The following is a 21422-nucleotide window of genomic DNA, read 5'->3' on the forward strand; positions in this document are numbered from 1 at the left end:
TATACCATCATACTGATATGTCGCATTTTCTCTTTTTTGTTAATATCCCAATACTACTGAACTTACCTTATTGCTTATTTGGTGTTAAGATTTTGGCAACAATTAATAATTTCCCTGTATATTTTTTCTTGGTTGACAGTAGACGTTTAAAATATTCTTATTGGCAATGTATATTTTCTTCGCACTACTGCTTATATATTTTAACAATTAGAAAACACTTTTCCAACAAACTTTTTACACTTGCACTGAATTGCTTTCGCTGTAAAACTTTTGCGTATCTTTTGCACTTATCATTAAATTTTTTGCTGTCGTTGTGGAATTTTTCACATAATTTATTTTTTACTTTTTTCACTTTTGCATTCGCGTTACCGTCTCGTTTTTCTCGTTTATTCGCTCTACTCTTCACGTCTTCATTGCTGCACACCTTACAACCACGGATAATTACAAGTGGAAAAATAAGGTAAAAGAAATTGACAAATACTAGGCAAAAGACGGCCCACAGAAATTCTTGGTGCCACCTTCTACTTGGAATTTAACAAATATATTGAGAGATTTCACACTTTGTTCTGAAATTGTTGATATTTACAATTTATAGTTTAGGCAACACAACACAGTAAATTCTTTTACACAGTTTTATTTTATTTTCGTGGCGTTATTGCGTCCATAAATTCACAGAAACAAATATTTTAGTGCCGTTTTTTGGGGAAAATACTTACACGCCTCCAGTATTACCAACCATACAATATAACCCACCACCTATCCATTGGATCATTGTATCCAATTTGGTAATGTAAAGTGGATGGTGGAGAAGGTTTATGTATGAACTGAATATAGCTTCCACAAACCATACTAATAAAAATATTCGAAAATTTGAATTGTAAAGAAAATTTAATTAAAAATTCAACTGAGAAATTATAAATTTTAATTTTTAATACAACTTACATATATAAACATAAATAAATTAAATAACTTGAATCAATATATGAATAAAATATTAATATTGGCAATTATGTAAACAACTACTTCCCAGCAGATGCTGCAGTGTGCAAATCTGTCAAACACCTGATGTTGACAGCTGTGCACGTTTCGGTCATGGTAAATATCTGTGCAATGTTTTTGGCGGCCATTATTCGTCTTACTACATTTATGCCAATATATTAAGTTATTGTTTTTCCAAATAATTTGTAATTAATTTAATAATTTGTGTTAAAAATGCGTAATCTGAAGTTGAAATCGTGCAAACAATTGAGTGCCAAAGTGCACAATGTTAAACATATTTTGTTGAATCCAAATATAAGCCGCAAGGAAACTGATGAAATCGTTCATGTAGTTTCCGACGATAAGCTTTTTGAGATAAAAACAGTCACAGGCGATATAAAGGAGATCGCCGCAGTTCCTGGAATTGTAGGGGCGGAGTACTTGGCGCTAAATGATGAGATATGTCTGGCCACAGAAGCGGGTGAAGTGCTGGCTGTATCGCCCAGCTCTGGCGCCATTAACGAATGCACATTTTGTGATGTTGGCTTGGAGAAGATGTCGTGGAGTCCAGATCAAGAAGTTGGCGTTTTTATAACAAAGGCAAACACACTTGTTCTTATGACGTGCACTTATGACGTCATAAATGAACATAAGTTTAAAGAAAATTGTGATCCTGAAAGTCAGTTTGTTAACGTTGGTTGGGGTAAAAAGGAAACGCAGTTTCATGGAAGCGAAGGTAAAGCTGCAGCTAAGCAAAAAAGCGATTTTAAACCACCGGAGAATGTAGAGAAGCTACCGCAGGTTTGTCATCTTTAGAAACTTCAGATAGTCAATTATTTATTTGATGTTTTTCTATATGCAGAATATTGAAATTACTTGGCGCGCTGATAGTAGTTATTTTGTAGTATCATTTGTCAATAATGAAGTTGGACGTATGTTTAAAATTTTCAAAAAGGAGGGAGAATTATCATACATTTCGGAACGTTTACAAGGTTTGCAATATCCGGTTGCTTGGCGGCCATCAGGTAATTGGATCGCAATGCCACAGATACTGCCCAATAAAAGTACTATCTCGCTTTTCGAGAAAAATGGTTTGCGGCATCGTGAAATTACACTGCCATTCGAAATTAATGAAGAACCCATACATTCTTTACGCTGGAGTAACGATTCAGATATTTTGTCTGTTGAAACGTTAGATGCGTCCACCGGAAAAAATTATATTTATCTCTATACTATTGGTAATTATCATTGGTATCTGAAGCAGGTACTTACTTTTGAGCAAACCGACCGCATTTCACACCACTGTTGGGACCAGCGTATAGGCGAAGAAAAGACATTGCACATTTGGCTAGAAAATGGTCGTTATCTTATTTATCGTTGGCATTCCGATTTCGATCGCTTTGAACGAAGTGGTCTTGTAATTGTAATAGACGGTCCAAAACTACTGTTTACCGACTTCTCGAAAGCGATTCCACCACCGCCGATGTGTAGCAAAGAATTTTACGTAGACGCTTATATCAATGCTGTTGCCATAACGGAAACCCACGATGAAGAATTGCAATTGTACGTTTACGACGCCAAAGAGCAAATACAAGTATTTCACGTGATCAACGGCACTTATTCAATTTCCTTGGAAAGGATCTGCATTTTGCAAAGGGCAGAGCCCAAACTTGAGAGATACTGGTCACCACCGATAGAGCTCGGCAATTTCTTTGTGCTAGACGAAAAACATCTCGTAGCTACGGCAAATATTGCTGAAAAGAGCAAAGTGTTTCTGCTTCAGTTATCGATTGAGACGAAATCCTACCAGACGATTAGCACCTTAAAGCTGAACAGCGGAGCTGTTTGTAGTTGCATGGGCTTCGATACTTTGGAACAATTCTTTGTGCAAACACTAAATGGTAAAGTGCACCAAATATCGATACACAATGAGTCTACACTTAAGCTTGACAAGGTTTACCAACAATTGGACCATGGCGCATTGGCCATGGAATGGTATCAAACACAGTCGGCGCAAGCAGATTGTCTCATTTCATTGTTGCATAATCAGCGTATATATATTGACAACGAATTGATAGCCGGCGATGTGACTTCCTTCTGCTTGGCCGGCAATTACTTGGCCTATACAAAGTTAAGCGAGTTGAATTTCATGTTGCTCGCTACACGTCAACATGCCTATAAACGTAATATGGAGCGGGGTGGCAGACTGGTGACTACTATAGCGAATGATGCACGCGTCGTGCTACAAATGCCACGCGGCAATTTAGAAGTCATTTGCCCACGTGTGCTTGCCTTGGAGATCATCGGTCAAATGCTCGATAAACAGCGCTATCGTGAAGCGTTCAACATGCTGCGCAAGCAACGCATAAATTTGAATATTATTTGTGATCACAATATGATTAACTTTGTGAAAAATGTAGACGTTTTCCTAAAGCAGATAACAAATCCGCAATGGCTAAATCTTTTCCTCACCGATCTGCAGAATGAGGTATGTTTATTTGTTATTCCTTTGTATTTGTAAACTAATCCAGTTTGTAAACTCATGTATTAAATATATGTTAATTTTCGTTTTAAACCCCAAAGGACTTCTCCAAAACAATGTACGCCAGCAACTATACCGCCGCACAACAAACATACCCAGAAGGCTTCAAAATCACATCCAAGGTGAATTATATCTGTACGCTATTGTACAAATATATGTCAGAAAACGACCAGGAACGTTTTCGCTTGCCCATTATTACGGGCTTTGTGAAAATAGGTAAGATTGAGGAAGCACTGCTGCTGGTTTGGGAAGCTAAGAAGCAACAAAATTTACACGCTAAATATGTCGATAATTCCATGCTGGGCTCAGCCGAAGAGGCGCTCAAGCATTTGCTCTACTTAGTTGATGTAAACGAATTATACAATGTTGCGTTGGGCACATACGATTTCGGTTTGGTGCTTTATGTGGCGCAAAAATCGCAAAAAGACCCCAAAGAATTTCTACCTTTCCTTAACGAACTGAAGCAGTTGGAAATGAATTATCGTCATTACAAAATTGATCTGCATCTGAAGCGTTACGAAAAGGCATTGGAGAATATCGCTAAATGCGGATTTGAGAAATTCGACGAAGCCTTGGAATTTTTGGACCGCCATCGTCTCTACAAAGAAGCTTTTAAGTACTATAACTTGGAAAATGGAGATGATTTGACTGAGCCAGAGAAGGAAAATCTACGTAACTGTCATATACGCATCTGCTTGGCCTATGCGGATCACTTGCGCTCTGAGAACGATCTCGCTAGTGCGAGCATTATGTACGAGCGCGGCGGCAATCTTGCACAGGCGCTGCTCTGCTCCAAGCACATATTGGATTGGCGACGTGTGCTGATGTTGGCGCAAAAGGATGCAAAGGACTTGGGCACAGTGGCGCTGTAAGTATTTAATTATAAAAAAATATTTTCTATTATAAAAGTATTATTTATTATTGATAATTATATATATTATATATTTATTTTTTATTAATATTATAATTTTTTTTTATAAATATTTTATATATATTTTTTAAAAGTATTTTATATTTTTTATAATATATAAAATATTCTTTCCCCTAGTTCTATGTTGCCAGCCTTACTTGAACACGGGCAATATCAGGTTGCGCATGAGCTACAAAAGACTTATGGCACAAACTTTAAGGAAGCAATCAAATACCTCCTGAAGGGTCATCTCTACTTCCAAGCGATTGTGGAAGTGAATTTAAATAGCGGAGAAGTTGCATTATTAGAAGAATATGTCAAGCCAGAGTTGCTCGCATACGTCAAGCAACTACAACAGCAGTTGTCGGATGATGAAACCGTGTTCATTGCACACAAGGAACGTTTGTGCGAGGTTCGCGTGCTTGCGCAACAAAAGCGCGATGGTCTCTTTAATGGCGATGAAGTGGGTGATATCGACGAAGCCGACTTACTCTCCGACACTACTAGTATGCGCTCATCGCGCTACACTGGAAGCTCTCAAGGCACCGGGTGAGTTTTCGACTGAATTACAAACACTTTTCTCGTTTTTAATTTCATTTTCATGTAATTAATTAATGTTTAAAGCTGCAATGCGCAACATGATTGAGTTTTCGTTTCATAGATCAAATTTGTATAATCAGTACATGCACATTATATTTTAATTTATATTATTTTTTGTTATTTTTTTCACTTCAGCAAAACATTCCGTTCGGCCAAAAATCGCCGTAAGCACGAACGTAAATTGCTTAGCTTGAAGCCCGGCAATCCATTCGAAGATATCGCACTCATTGATGCGCTGCACAATGAAGTCATGAAGTTGGTCAATCAACAGGAACAGGTGCGTGACACATGTAAAGCCTTAATGGAATTACAAATGGACGAGCCGGCATCATCGTTACAAAAACAATATGCACAAATGCTCACGCTGCTGCAAGACTCCTTCGATACGATATGGACTGAAGAAATGGCCAGTGTACATACTATGCAGTACAAGCCATCACCAACAACTGATTATACACAGTTGCAAAACGAACAACGCTATGCATTGTTGGGTAAGTGCGCCAGAGATGCAAAATTGTATTTTATTTCAAAATAAGTAACAAATTTCTTTCTACCCACAGCTCCGCAAAAACGTTTTAAGCCGCAAATAGACATTATCGATTGGATGTGTAAAATACTTGCTTAGACATATACATATACCTTACTACTGCATAAATTATAATCTCAGTAATAATAATAATTTTAATATAAAACACATTTAAGCTGCATGCACACTATATCTGGCCGGGCAGCGTGTTATCGCCTGGCTAGTATGAAAAAGCGTAAAATCTTTAGCAATTAATCAAATCTGTATTTACAAGCAAAATTTGTATGTAACAACATCAATCAAAAGCATTGAATTTTTGAAAAGGTATGTATACTTATGCATATGTTTGTAGTATTTGCTTTATATTTTGTACATACATATGTATATTGCTAATAAAAACCGAAAGTGAAATTTTCTTTCGCTAAATGCAAAAATTTGTGCAAAACAAATTTATTTTTCATCGAAACACTTTTACACTTTTGTGTAAACTTAACTCACACTGATAGAGTGCGCCATGCGAGTTTAATTATTCAACCGTGAAAAGTGTTTTCAGTAAGTGGTAGATAACACATTACTTTTAAAATTGGTAACACTTTATAAAACTCACCTCAAAAACACTTTCACCCATTCAATGGACAATTATAATGTTTTTGCATAAAAAAGAGCACCCAGTGTGGCTGTGTAGTGGTAAGATTTATATGTTGTCATCTGAGGAGAGCTCTAGAAAAGTAAATTTCTTGCGTGAATTCGTGAAAGTAAACAACTTATTTGGCTCCAACAGGTTGTTATAAAGACGTCCCTTTAAACAACAAATATGCGAAGTAATTGGTTGAAAATTTATTAAAATTAATTCCATTTCAAAAGGGATACTCCAGCCGTTTTTTTCGTGTACTGCGTCGAATACTTTCGGAGCTGGAGCATTGTTGAAGCCAATGATATCAATATCATCGGCGTACGCCAGTAGTTGTACACTCTTGTAAGAGATTATGCCTTCTCGATTCAGCTCTGCAGCACGAATTATTTTTTCCAGCAGTAGATTAAAGAAGTTGCACGATAGGGAGTCACCTTGTCTGAAACCTCAACCAATTTTATATACAATTTATAAATCTTCAGAACCTTTGCTACTCACCATTTCGTCTCGAGAAGTAATTTTTAGATTTACAAACTCCACACTAATCGCTTACCGACTAAGTTTTAAAATATATAAATATTAATTTCTACTCGCTAATTCGCGTTTAATACACACTGCTAAGCACCCCGCCCGTGGCTGCTGGAAAAAAGGGAGGCGGGTGAAATCACTATAAATGCAATTATATTTCTTTTAATTGTGAAGCATCGAAAACACAAAATCTCTTTCACGTAAACACACAGATTTTTCTATAGAAATTCACTTACATACTCGTACATACATATGTATATGCCATCATTATCAATTTGCACTTTCATACATACACAACGCGATATTTTCATATGTACATACAAATATCTGTGCATCGCTATATAAATAATAATAACTTTTAATCATGGAACAATTAAATGGTTTGATTCGAATGAAGGGGCGTCAAAGCGTGATTAAGCAATGAAAGAAAAAACGCCCTCTAAATTCGTTTACATTGTTTCGTGGTTTAGTTACTGTTGACTTTTGCGTATTTCAAAAGAGAAATTTAGTATTTTATTTTACTATTTAAATTTAGACATTTTAACTTGCATGTGATGTTATTCAATTTTTCGAAAAAATTGTAAGGAGAAGTTATCTAAGGAGAGGCTTACATGGTATACCGTAGTGTTATGTTTGCCTCACCATTGATATGACGTTAGTGGGAATCTCTAAGTCTTATTATCCCCAATATGTGTAAAGATGGTTTTCATGTTGAATATTTATATCAACGTTCCTCAAAATATTACTTGGTTATTCGGGTTCACAGGCTACAACTATAGTTTTGTACATGTGCTCAAAAGTAAACGGCTATCTCTCCGGCCTTTGACGCTTTCTTGCTGCGCGGAACCTAGCACTCTCCACCGCTAAATCCACAGTGACCATATTCACAAACTGACGAAGGAGTTAAGACTTGGCCTTAATATTGCAGTCGATGCCGTTAAGATTCCGACTGTCAATAAGCCTAAAATTTTAAGTGTGATTTTCGACAGTATAAAGCCGCAACAAAATCCCCAAGTCGCTAGCTGGCAGCACATGGGGAAAAGACAAAGAAAAGTTTTTGGTAACATACAAGGTTATCGGCCGGCCGGTCCTTAACTACATCGCACCAATATGGTTGTTGTTATTTTGTAGTCCTTGGCCGGATAAAAATCCTGGTCCGTTCCGCTGTCGTTGGAACGAACCAATATCGTAGCTTGGATGCAGTGAAACGCAGACGAGGAAGCTCCAAACTTATAAGAACACTGCACTCTGGACTACGACAGGATGCCTCTTGATGTCTCCCAGAAAATATCCTGACATATCAAATATATGTCCAGCTTGCAATGAGTCCCCGCATGACACTGACCATCTCTTTGCATGCCGTGCTAACCCTACTCATCTGACACCGTTCTCCATTTGGTCCAACCCCGTCGAAACAGCAGGTTTCCTGGGCCTGTTTGAAAGATTTAACATTATAATATTTAAACTGCAGTTTTGTCTAGTTGAGACGGACTACCTGATCCTATTTATCGGTCCGTCAATTACTAAATGTACTTCTTTATTTAAATGCATTAGCAAATATAAGCGATGCTCAATGCAGAAGAAGAAATCCTCTTAATTTATATAGGCTATTTTGTGTCCATCAAAGTAAGGTTTCATAATTTTCTTACCTCATATGAAGTCTTTCAAATTAGATTCATCCTTACTGAGTTAATACTTAACTGACCTCTAACCAAACTATTTTTAAGTAGACAGGACATATACAAGTAAAACAACAGAAGTAAAATTTTCATACAATATGGTTTCGAAAATGTGACTTACTCATAATCAATATTCTCTTGAAACAACAACCTGTTCATTCATTTGTCTGGGCTCTCTATAAAAACACTGCCCAACTATGCATGAAATTGTACGTACAGTGGGGATCATAAAAATAGTATTTATAAACGTCGCGGTTCTTGTCAAAAAAGGTATAAAATTATAAGATTTTGGTCGGTCAGTTTGTATGGCAGCTATATGCTACAGTGATTCGATCTGAAAAATTTCTTCAGCGATTGCACCGTTGTCTTTCGTGTAGATATATTGTCAAATGAAAAAGCTTTCCATACAAGCACTTAATTTCGATCGTTCAGTTTGTTAGGCATCCAAACTGAACAATTTCTTCTTAGATTGTTCCATCACTTTAGACCTATAACTTGTGTTTCGTAAAGATATCTCGTCAAATGAAAAAGCTTTCGAGACAAGTACTTGACTCCGATCGTTCAGTTTGTAAGGCAACTATGTGCTATAATGGACCGATATCGGCGATTCCGACAAATGAGCAGTTTCTTGAGGAGAAAAGGACGTGTACAAAATTTCAGATGAATATCTCAAATACTGAAAGACTAGTTCGCGTATATACAGGTGTGCAGACAGACGTATATAGTATGTCTAAATCGAGTCAGCTCAACATGGTAATAATTTATATATATATTTTATAGGGTCTTCAAGGTTTGCTTTTGTTTGTAAAACACTTCGTGGCAAACTTAAGTTTCAGGGTATGAAAACCAATTTTCACTTATTCTTCTTGGATAGCTAATAACCGCGTTTTACGCAGACATGTAGGTACATATGTATGTATGTATATTGAATTTATTTACACATATTTGCATTTAAACTGGTTGCAGTACTTCTCGCAAATGTACATCTCATTCTTCCTTTTATCTGAGCGTTTGTTTGCTCACAACGTCCGCTCACATGGAATTTCCTTTTTTCACCGAATTTGGTGTTTTACAGTGTGACCCTCAAGAGCCCTTTTTTGATCTGCCATAGTAGTAGTGTCATTTGTCACCTGTTGAAGAAAAATTTCAGTGAGGAGTAAGATTTTGAAAGACATACATATGTCCAATGTATATATATAACAGTTATTTAAGTTTTTTTCGAAGGACCGCTAAATGTGGTCCCACTCAGCAAATAGCAGTGTTGAATTTTGGGCTATCCCTTTAATTTTTTCTTCCACAGGAAGCTTGGTTTCGACTTGCCTCGAACAAGTCCAAATCAACAATGAATACTTGTCTGGAACAGTCAAAATTGCTAAATGTCTATAACAACATGTCGACTTGGTTTTAGGTCTGTCGACCGGCCATCTTTCTCTTAATTTATCTGTTTTGCTGCCGTTGCTTTATACTCGTATAGGCACAATCCGACAGCTCAACGCATGGTCTTTTGACGCTTCAATCAAATTAGTACACCGGTCCGAGTATTGCCAAAGTTTCTGCTAGTTTACAAATGGTCAACGAGACTAAGATCACTAAAATATGGCCTTTAGCGTTATACTGATTATGAATCGACACTGAAAGAAAAAACCTGTGGTCCTGCCCAAGAAAACTTCAAAATGATCAGAAACTATCATCGCACGGGCCTTTGGAAAATGTTGAAAGTTTTAACCTCAGATCGCGATCATAATATTACTTTTTGATAAATTCTATAAACACCGGAAGCACTTTTCTTTTTCCTGCAGTACTATCTTTTGTTTACTTGCAAATGCAAATTGCTCCACTGTTTTGGACATTACAGCCAGCAAACACTTTTCAGCGTCTTTGCTGGGCGATCAAACAAAAAAGCACGTAAACAAACAAATTGCTCCAAGCTGGTGCACTGCAGCCCGTTGCAAAGTTGTTCGACACGCTCTCGCCCATCAATATCAAACACGGCAAACAAACAACAACAACAACACACACAGAAATCAAACTTTGGAGCTAATAAACAAACCGCTCAGGAATTGGCGCTGAGTTGACGTGTGAGCGAAATGAGCGTCAAGTGGTGTACGCGCCGACCGCTTTGACTGCGTCTACTTTGGATATCAGCGACGTTGTGGCCTCAGCAAATCATTTGAGTGTGAACAACGGAGTTGAGCGGTTGTGTTTACTTGCGGTTGCGCGCGCGTGTGCAATTTTCAATACACTACTATTTTCGAAATAAAACCAAATCAAGCAACAGACACCAACAAATACGCATAGGTGCAGTGTATGTGTTTTTCTAAAAGAGGTTAAAACAGAAAAACTGCCGATTTGCGAGTTGCGGTGTTTATTTTCGAAACGAAATCGAAAGCGAAGTGTAGTGCGCTTACAAAATAAGAAAAACGTGTGGAATTTGTTGTTCATTGGAAAAGGTAAAAATCAAAGATCACATGCGTTCGCACTCTAGTGTGAAAATGCGGGAAATCTTACGATCTAGCAAAATATCGACGTTGAAGTGCGAAAAGTGTTGAGAAATTCCAAAAGCTACATGTTTACATGTGAGAATCACTGGCCAGTTTCGCGAGTTTGTGTTAAAAATCATTTGAGCAATCACAAAATACTAATTACAATGCTCATAGAAATGCAATTAAGTATAAATTGCAATAGCGTTGTGAAGTGTGTGTAAGAAGTTTGTAATTCTCACTTATTTTTTTTTTTATTTATTTTTTTTATTATCATTATTTCTTTTTGTGTGAATAATTTTTGTATTTGCGCTCGCTATTGTTGCTTAATATTATTATTATAATATTGTGAGTTTTGTTTTCTACAGCGAACGTGTTAATTAAGCAAATATTGTCATTTCACATTTCGCTGGATTCGTCGATTTTTCCAAGCTTCCTTCTTTTTGTTTATGGTTTGTCTATAGAAAGCTAATGTGAGCTTTTCAATTTAATAATTTCATATAGTTTTGTGCTCGATTTCATTGTAATTTTTATTTTCACTTTGCATTGAAACGGTTTCTTTGTGTTGAACGCGTTTTAGAACACAAATTTTACTTTTTTATATATTTTGTCGAAAAGGTAAAATTTTTACTGTTGTAAAAAAACGTATTGAATAAGCAAAAAATTAAAACAACAAAAAAGTAAGAATAAAAAAAAATAAAAAAAAAAAATAAATACAAAGTCACACATAACACAATGAAATGAGCTGAAATGCGTACAAATAAACCGAAAATGGAAAGTGTCAATTATTAACGTTTTTAGCTAATATTGTAACCGTTTAAAGCGGTGCTTGTGTATGCTTACACACGCATGCACGGCAACATTATACTGCGAAAATAGCATTGAAAGTAAATAAATAAAGTAAAATAAAATAAAAAGAATAAAATAACGGAAAACCGCAAGTTATGAAAGAAATTTTATTGCACAAAAGCTTTACTGTAAAAATTTCAAAGTTATTAATTTTTACATAATCAAACAACTTTAATACTTTACGAACTAAACTTAATAGTCAACAAATAATCAATCTTTAAACAACTGTTTTATTTCAACACTCTAACGGATTCAATATTTAAGCAGCAAATCAATCGCTTAAATCAACACGTGCGAAATTTGTTAGCATTTTCCTACGAAATTGGTGAGTTTAGGTTTTGAAAACCGTGCCTTACTTTATATTACAATTTATCTATAGTTTTGCAATTAAATTTTGTTTTAAATTTCGTAATAGCTTAAAGTACCTACATGATTTCAATAGCTATCGATTTGTGAATTATTCCTTCTTAGTTCTTTTTAAGTTCTTTTATACGGTTTAATAAGTCGCATAGAAGAGTTTATAGGGCTTAATAAGTCGTATACTTGTAGATGAGTTTAAGCCTAATCCAAAAGAATATTGGATTTTTTAAATTAAATTTGCTTGTTAATAGCAGAGAAGACAAAAACAATTATTATTTTAAGTTAAGGTCAAATATTTATAAACGACTTAAAGTAATTCAAACTCAAAAATATTAACCATAAAATATAATATATTAAGTGGTTACATGGGTTTACGGGTTTCAAAAAATTGAATTCTTTATTGTCTTATTAAATTCTACAACACCTCTCGAATATTTTCCTAAATTTTCAATTAGATCCTACTAATAGTTTCCAAGATACAGCCTTGAGAACTTGTGCGCTGAGGCTAGCCTAGGCTAAGTGCGCCCTCTTTAAACGCGTGTTGGCAAGATTTCTTGAGAACTATTCAACCGATGTTCAAGAAATTTTAGGTCGTTGAGATACAATTCTTAAAGTCTTGTATGAGGGATTTTTTTTCGACTACAACTATTTGAAAAAAAAAATCGCGAAATTTTCATTCTTTTGTAAAAATGTCTGACAAAAATATAATTTTCATGTTTTTGTCCTTTGTACAAGTTCTAAGTTAAGATTTTAACTAAAACACTTATTTTTTCACTTAAGATGATCCTGTAAGAACTTATTCTGCCAACGCGGGCGCATCTTTTTTCCGAGGGGTCACCGGAAATGGCGTCGCAATGGCCAAGTTAAAAATATTTTTTTCCAAAAATATCAGAATTTGTTTCTTAATAGTATATGTTTATAACAATAAAAACTTCTAATAAAATATTTAATTTTTTATATGAGAAAAAATGGTTGAAAATAGGCTGTTGTTTAACCGAGGAACCCATGTAACTCTAAGTTCTCGAATTTATACGGTTTAAAAGACCGCATAGTAAACCTCTCTAAGGGTCCCAATTAGAAAGAATATTGTATTTTTAATTAAATTCGCTTGTTGATTGCTTAGAAGAGAAAAAATATTTTTTTTTTTTTTCGAAGCTAAGGCCAAATACGAGTACTTATAAACGATTTAAAAGTAAATCAAAATAAAAATATTAAACATAAAAGATATTGAGAGTCTCAACGATTAAGAAGTAATTCAAACTTAAAAATGTTTACCATAAAAGATATTGAGAGCCTCAACTAATTCTTGACGTCGATTTCTGAATACAAATTCCAGGAACTTTCATTGATTATATTAACATGTTAATTATCTAAAACAGTGGGAATAATTGGCCATCCAAACATGGTACCAATATGCATGTTATTAAATGTATTCGACTGCTTTTCAACTTTTTAAAATGGCTGCTTGAGTGACTCCCAAGATTCTGCGACCTCTTCTTATACTTGGCTACATTCTTCATCGACTAATGCTCCCAGTTCCTCATATTCAAACATTTTTGGCCACCCAAAACATTATGCGACTTTCAAGCCAAAATCAGCACTTTTAAATCGTGCAAACCACTTTTGACAGCTAGAACATGTTTACCAAAAATTTCCACTAAAATGCAATTCATATTAATGTAATGAAGGCACCAAGTTCGATATATTTCAATGAAAAATCGTTATTGTAGTTTAAAGTTCAAATAAGTGACAAATGCTGAAAAAGACCATATAGTTTTTTCTATTTCTCTTTAACCTGTAATAATTCTAAACTATTTATCTGAAACTAGAATTTTTACCAGTTTTCGTATAAATAGCCCTCAAATCTCTTTTAACACACTGAATTTGAAAAAAAAATTTATAATTTCATACGAAATGGCAAAAATATATAAGTGCGTTTGAAACATGTGTTTTTTTTTATATCTTTACACCCTTGCCCACTAACTCCCAGCCATATAAGTGAATGTCGCTCTCTTGGAATTGTTGCGCGTTCGGCTTGACTTCACTCTGACGCTTGTTGGCAGTCAAACTGGCAAAACGACTTTCAACATCACTGGCATTTGCAGACCTCAAAATGCTGAATATTTATTTATGCATTGTTATTGTTTCTTACTGGTTTTTCTATTAAGCGTATTGTTTTTGCTTTTATTATTTAAGCGTTAGTATAATTTATTTTCTTAGTTTTTTCTTGGTTGTGAGGGTTTCTTGTTTGTTTCTTTTTTATTCGATGTCGTTTACTTTGTTATATTTGTTGTCTTATTAGCCGTTTCTTTTTGCAAGCAAAATGTGGTTATTTCTCCGCTATTTACCAAGCTTGGTGGAGGTGAATTTGTATTGACATTTTATGCGATTTGCGAGTAGGAAGTTAGATATTATTTAAAACGTTTATCGCAGAATTGATTTATGGTAATATTATTATATTATGGTCTAGTGAAATGAACGCGTATGCATATGTACATATGCACGTTTGAATAACGTTTCTTTTTGTTGCACAATGGAAATTAATAATAAAATGAGCGAAATGTTGCTGATTTATTAAAACAAAGTCTGAGAAAATTTGCTTTTATGCAATAGGATGAAATTTCAGCCATATTTTTATAACTTTTATATTAACCAACCTTAATTGAAGTTACTCCACAACTGCCTTTCTAAGCTTAAAAACGTATAATTTTTGATAAAATAAAGAATCTCAAAGTTAGTTAATTTAGCCCGAACGCATTTAATACATAATGTATATGAAAACAATGAAAAATTATTTATAATTCTTTAGATCGAATCAGCTGACGCCTGATAAACGCTTAAGTATATTTTTATTTTGCCAACAATTTTTCCTTAATCCTATATCTTGCAATAAATATATTGTATGAATGTCCTGTGCGCAAAAAATAGTAAGACTTTTTAATTTAAAATTCGCACAAAAACACATTCGCCAAAATATTTTTTTTTTCTAGGTTGGTATGACGGCCAGTGACATCTCTGTGCTAAACGTCACATCAAAATAATCATTCGTGATCAGTATACGCTTGTCTTTCTGAAGTACAAAGTGAATTCGGCGTTTTTTTGCGATTAGTAAAATATATAATCAAGAAGTTCCATTAAATTTTATGAGTGGAATAAAATTTCTGGTGCCGAAACGTTGACAATGTTGGAAAGGGTCTTCGGTGATAACTGTTTGTCGCGAGCAAGTGTTTTGATTGGTACAAATTATTCAAAGAGGGTCGACAACGCATTGACGACTAACCACGTCCAGGACGGCCATCAATATCAACTGATGATCAACACGTCAATGAAAGAAAGAAATCGACAATTAACAGTCAGAGATCTTACTGACATCGTTGAAATATTATTACCGGCGATCAGTCTTGGATCTATGTTTACGACCCTAAACAGACGACCAATCGGCCGAATATCGTGATAAAGGCGAGCCGAAGTAAAAAAACACGTCAACGCAAGAGTCCAAAATCAAGGTTATGTTAACAGTTTTCTTCGACTATGGAGGTATGGTGCACTCCGAATTCCATCTGACCGGCCAAACTGTCAATGAAGAATACTATTTGAATGTTATGCGTCGTTTGTGCGAAGCTATTCGTAAAAGGAGGCCGGAGTTATGGGCCGACAACTCTTGGTTTTTGCACCACGATAATGCACCGTGCATACTGCATATTCAGCAAACTCAAACGACCGCTCCAGAAATTGACTTTGGAAAAGCGTTGGCACATGTGCATTTTTTTTTTAAATTATGAACAAAATCTTACTATTTTTCGCTCATAGTAGTATGTCAATATCATAGTGCAAAGCTGCTGAGAGCATGAGTAAGCCTCTCTTTTGTTTTTCGGTGTTTTGTTTTCTCTTCATTGTAATTCTTTTATGGCTTGAACGTGTTTTGAATAGTAGTTTCCATTCGTTGAAACAACTTCACGTTTCCTCTTACACTTAGCTGAGTCATTGCAACATGACCACCAACACAAACAAATAGCGCACAAAGGTACATGTGATATTCTACCTGATCTTCGATTGCCTATGTACATACATATGTAGTGATCTATGCACCTATGATCTTAAATGTCTTATGGACTTTTTCTGCTAAGAATTGTTCATGATTTTGGTAATAACGTTTTTTCGCTGTTTTTTGATAAGAATGTAACGAGAAGAAGAAAATCATTTTCTATTTAAGATTCATATTATTAATTTGTTTTTTTTTTTTTTGAGCTGAGTAAGATATTTATATTTTCTTTTTTTTTTCTACCGAAGTGATCAACTGATGCGAATTTGACCGAGTTCCTAAAAAAGTAGATTTTCAAAAGTATTTACTTTGTTTATCATATATTTTAAAATAACCCTGCAAGTTCATTAAAATTCAGTTTTGACTTAGTTTTTATCGAAGCATTTGTCAAGTGATTGTGATAAGTGATTTATTGCGTATAACTGTCCACAGTGTTGCCGTTTGCATTTAATTCTATTTATCTGATTAATTAAAACCATGCACAGTTAGGCACACATTTTTCTTAATAGAAAACCAAATCAATTGAATTTACCAAGATCTTAATAGTTTTGATTTAAATTTAATGACTTAACATCGATTGAGTCACATGTCTACGTGCTTTCACGCTTCATTAACCGTTTGAATTGAAACCGCAGGGATTCATTCGCTTCGTTCTTTTTGTTGATCTTGAAATTCCTGTTCATTTATCATATTTGCTTTTGCATTAAAATTTTTAATTTTTGGTTCGACAGATCCGGGTATTTTTTTTTAGCTATTTTAGGTTTACGATTTGAGAATTCTAAATTAATTAATTTCACTATCTTTCATTTTTCTGAGTGTTTGTGCTATTAAATGCATCGTTGCTTGTGATGTTTTTTAAATTTATTTATACTTTTGATATTTTCACAAAATCATTTTTAATATTTTTTTTATAAACCGGTTCTCAAAGTCTGCTGAATAACTAATTCTGATTTAAAGAAGGTAAAAAAAGTTTGTACTTAACATTATACGACCTGAATTATATCTTCGGAGATTGCGCCATTACTTTAGACAATAATCCATACTAATTTTTTTTTTTTTTAATATCTCGTCAAATAAAGAAGTCTTCAGGATATAAAAACGAGATCAATAAGATTTCCAGAAAAGGAAAAATATGAAAATGTACGAAATTGTGAAAAATTTAGAGTGAATTTTGTTTTTTACTTTTAATCTCATATTTTAATTGTAAAAAAATCGACACTAATTGAAAAATTTTCATATTGCTGATATTTTCTCTTTGCACATCTATCAACACACACGCATGCATATCTGAAAATAAAAAAGCCTTCTTAAATTGCTCAGCTTCGTGCCAAAATGACACCTTAAACAAAAGTTCCACAGCGTTTTTGTGTATACATATGTGTGTGTACTTCCTTTGCCTGAATTCTTACGAATCGCGCTTTATTCTTTCCAACAGAAGTGACCACAAACACACAATGATACTGCAATTAAGAAGAATAAATAAAACGAAAAAAAAACGATTAAGGTAATGTTAGCATCTGTGTTTGGCGCAACGACCAACCTGTGGACCTCACCTTTGCACGCGTTTATTTCACATAATTTATGGCATGGCGACTACTTACATTTACATATGTATGTGTGGCTTATAGTTTGGTTGTTCTGTTGACTAGTATTTGTTGCTGTAGTGTGACTTGTCGGTATTTTAGTTTCGTCTACCTATTACTACTTTTCGTCTTGGACCAAGCTACATTTTATTGCTGCCTACTTAGCTATGTTCCACTATTGAGTCAGCTCCGCGGCTTAGGTATCTGTTGTGCTTTGTTTCAATATCTTTCTTTGCTTCGCATTTAAATATTCTTGTTGTTGTTTTTTTTTTGCAAAAATATCAAATTCGTTTCTTTTTATGCCATGGTTTCTAGGTTGATCTCTTTTTTTATTTGTTTGTTTTTTTTTTTTAGCGCTGAGTTTTGCAACTAATTTTATTTGTTATTTTACAATTTTCTTTAGTATTCTTCTTTAGTTTAGGCGTTAGTTAGTGTTTTTTGGCAGCTCAAAAAAAAATTATTGACTAAGCCAAAGCAAAAAGTTTCGATTTATCTGTACAAAGATTTACAAGTGAAAAAAAAGCACACAAGTTGTTTTTACTTAGTACCAGCATTCATGTTGATTTTACTATTTTTCCAATGAATATACGTTCTTGTCCTCATTTTCTTTTTAAAAGTTGTTTAAAAATTTGTTGTACTGGAGAAAGTATTTGACTCAAGATTATATGCTTTGATAATAACAATATTGAATCTCATTGTGGCAATTTCTGACAGATGATTGCTATCACTCGTTTTGATTAGTTTCTTTCACAACTCGTTATTTTAGTAATAGTAGTTTTTTTAGAAACCTTCAAAATATTTATACACATTTGTATGTATACATATATACAGGGTTTATAATAAGAGTAAAACGATTTCTTTAAAAAAAAACACTAATTGTTAAGAAAATTCAAATATTTTTTTATTTAATGTGAAATAAAATCGATTAAATTAAGTTTTGATTATAACATCATTCAAATGGCCACCACGACTTCTTTCGCGCTAACGAAGTTGGTGAACCCAATTTTCGAGTACTTTTTCCACTAAATCAAGCCGTATGTCATGAATAGCACGTTTAAAATTGAGTTCTAAAGCTTGAAGAGAGTCTGGTTTATTGATAAAGATCAATCACTCCAAATAACCATATAAGAAGTTGTCTAATGGTGTTAAATCACAACTTCTTAGAGGCTATTCAATATCATAATTTTTTGAGAAAAACGAATCTCCAAATTTTTCTCATAATAAATCGGTTTGCACGTACTGTGTGGCACGTTTCGCTGTTTTGGAACCAGTTGTTGTCAAGATCAACTTCTTCCAATCGCGATCATAAAAAGTTGGTTGTCATCGATCTATATCACTCTTAATTGACAGTAGCGATGTAACCAGTTTCATTTCGAAACAAGTACGGATTGTCTTTTTTCATTTACGGTGATTTAATGTCTTTAGTTTTTTAGTGAGAACAAGTTTATAAGGATACAATCCCAAATTCTTTCTCAAAATCCGCCAGGTTGTAGTTGAGACAGCCCCAATTCTTGAGAACGTCTTGGAATCGACTAGTTGCGGTCTTCAGCACCACTTGCCTGAACGGCAGCTATATTTTCATTACTTCGAGGGATTCTCTATCATATTGGCATTATGTAAAGAAAATATACACTCGGAATTTTCAACAATTCGACGAAAAGCGATCACAGGTGGAAGATTATAATGACCATAAAATGACAAAAGGGCACGAGAAGCACAATTGTAGAGCGATTATTTTGATAATAAAATTGAATAATTTGTAAACGTTGTTCTTGTGTATATCTTTCCATGATAAAATTGTAAATATTACAGAATATAATGGAAAATAATTACAGACATAAAACAGTGGCCGAAATTACAATTAAAAATCATATCATCGATATTGGAAAACCCGGTATGAGTCTGGCAGAATTTTTGCGGGAACATGTTTTATTTGATTTATAATTATTCAAAAGAATTTTATTTGTAATTCACCCTTCAAAGTACTAACTAAAGTTTCTAAGCCTGTTTGGTACTTACATATGTACATATGGTATGTATTCAGATTGAATTAAAAGTACATATAACACACTCCAAACGTAATCGCTTCCGTTACCAGGAAATAAATGTACGATCAGGTTGTATTTGTACTTGTGCTTACATACAAACATATGTATGTACAGACTTACATATGCATATGTATGTACATTAATAGCAGAGAAAACACTTTAGACAATATTTTTGTTTTCACACAATAAATGTTGCCGCAACTGCCGACTTGGCATATATTTAACAAAAGTTTCCATGTCAATCGTTAATTTAATTAAATTCAATCAGTGTAAGTATTACTTGAGTCCATTCAAGAGTTGTGGCTGCAATTTTTCGTGCCATGTCCAATAAGAGCAACATGTACACACATAAGCAAACGAGTAATCTTAGCTCGGGACACCTATGCGTACATGAAAACATGTGGAGCAAATAGCGAAGAAAAAAACCAAATTTCAATTTTAACAACTTATCTTGCAGTGTCGAGCAATTGAATTAATTTGTTACTCAATTTTATTGTACAATACTATTGTGTTTTATACATGTATCACTTTACCAAAGCTATAAGCTATTTTTGTAAAGTCTGCAAATTTTCAGTTGTGTTTATTTGCTGTCATATGTCCAAACAAAAGTCAACTGTCATCAGACCCACTGTCTACGGGAGGTGTAAATTATATAAGCGTACGTAGATAATGTACATACATATGTACAAACAATTTGTGCCTCTGCACAAAATGCAGAAATAAAGTCAAAATCATGATTACCCAACGTCTAATGCGCTTAAAGTGCCCCTTTCAAAAATTAATAACCTCAAATTAGTTTACAACCCTGCATGGACATGTTAATTGTGAATACTGCTGTCAATTTAATTTGTTTTCATTGCAGCAGCGACGAAAACTAAGCATCAAAAAGCAATTTGAAATGCCAATTGAATCGCCACAATTTGCCAACCTTTCAATTAAATTGCATTCAAAATGAGAAAAAAACACTACAATACTACTAAAAATCATAACTTACATATGTACATATGTTGCTTGCCGTGCTGGTGGTAAACCAATAATGACTTATAAACAACTTTTTCTTAGATTTTTTGCTACAATGATAATAATAATGAAGCAAAAATAAGTGTGATATAAAAGTTTAGCCACTTACGGATGGGTTACCTTTTTCAAGATTTTTCTCAATGTTTCGAGCTTTACGTGATGTGTTTTCCCCATTTATCCTAGAGGCCTTATAATAGGCTGTGAATAGATTGCTTATAAAATAATATTAAACACCGCCAATTATACCACGAAACTAGATAACCGTTACAGCAACAACAATCCCACGATAGTCGGGTATAAGTAACCGGAACGGACCAGTATTTTTATCCGGCCAAGGACTTTCATCTCGCCACCATTCCACGAAATTGCTTGAGGAATGCTTTCCGCCGCTACAACAACAAACGTCAAATTGCAGCTTCGTTGGGTAAATAACACAACCAGAGTAGGAGATAACACGCACAATTGGTGCTATGTATGTACATTGTGACAAAAAAGTACTAGGAAATAGTAATAGTAAATAAAACGCAAAATTTTTAATTATTCAGCTATATTTATTTTGTCGCCCACCACATCTAATATACTTACTTACACCAAGGATTTTTCCAGTCCTCGAAACACTTTTCATAAGCACTTTTAGGGATGGGCT

General features: G+C 34.3%; 1 protein-coding gene across 1 annotated transcript; it reads left to right on the forward strand.

Moving 5' to 3' along the window:
• Positions 1–1077: 1077 nt before the first annotated feature.
• On the forward strand, positions 1078–5970 carry LOC105231544 (elongator complex protein 1). Its single transcript, XM_019992213.3, has 6 exons — positions 1078–1779; positions 1841–3466; positions 3562–4388; positions 4569–4979; positions 5166–5521; positions 5591–5970. The coding sequence occupies exons 1-6, from the start codon at positions 1213–1215 to the stop codon at positions 5653–5655; spliced, it is 3852 nt and encodes a 1283-aa protein (XP_019847772.2). The 5' UTR covers positions 1078–1212; the 3' UTR covers positions 5656–5970.
• The last annotated feature ends 15452 nt before the right edge of the window (positions 5971–21422 follow it).

The sequence above is a fragment of the Bactrocera dorsalis genome, unplaced genomic scaffold (genome assembly GCF_023373825.1).
Source record: "Bactrocera dorsalis isolate Fly_Bdor unplaced genomic scaffold, ASM2337382v1 BdCtg280, whole genome shotgun sequence".
In the NCBI taxonomy this organism is placed as follows: domain Eukaryota; kingdom Metazoa; phylum Arthropoda; class Insecta; order Diptera; family Tephritidae; genus Bactrocera; species Bactrocera dorsalis.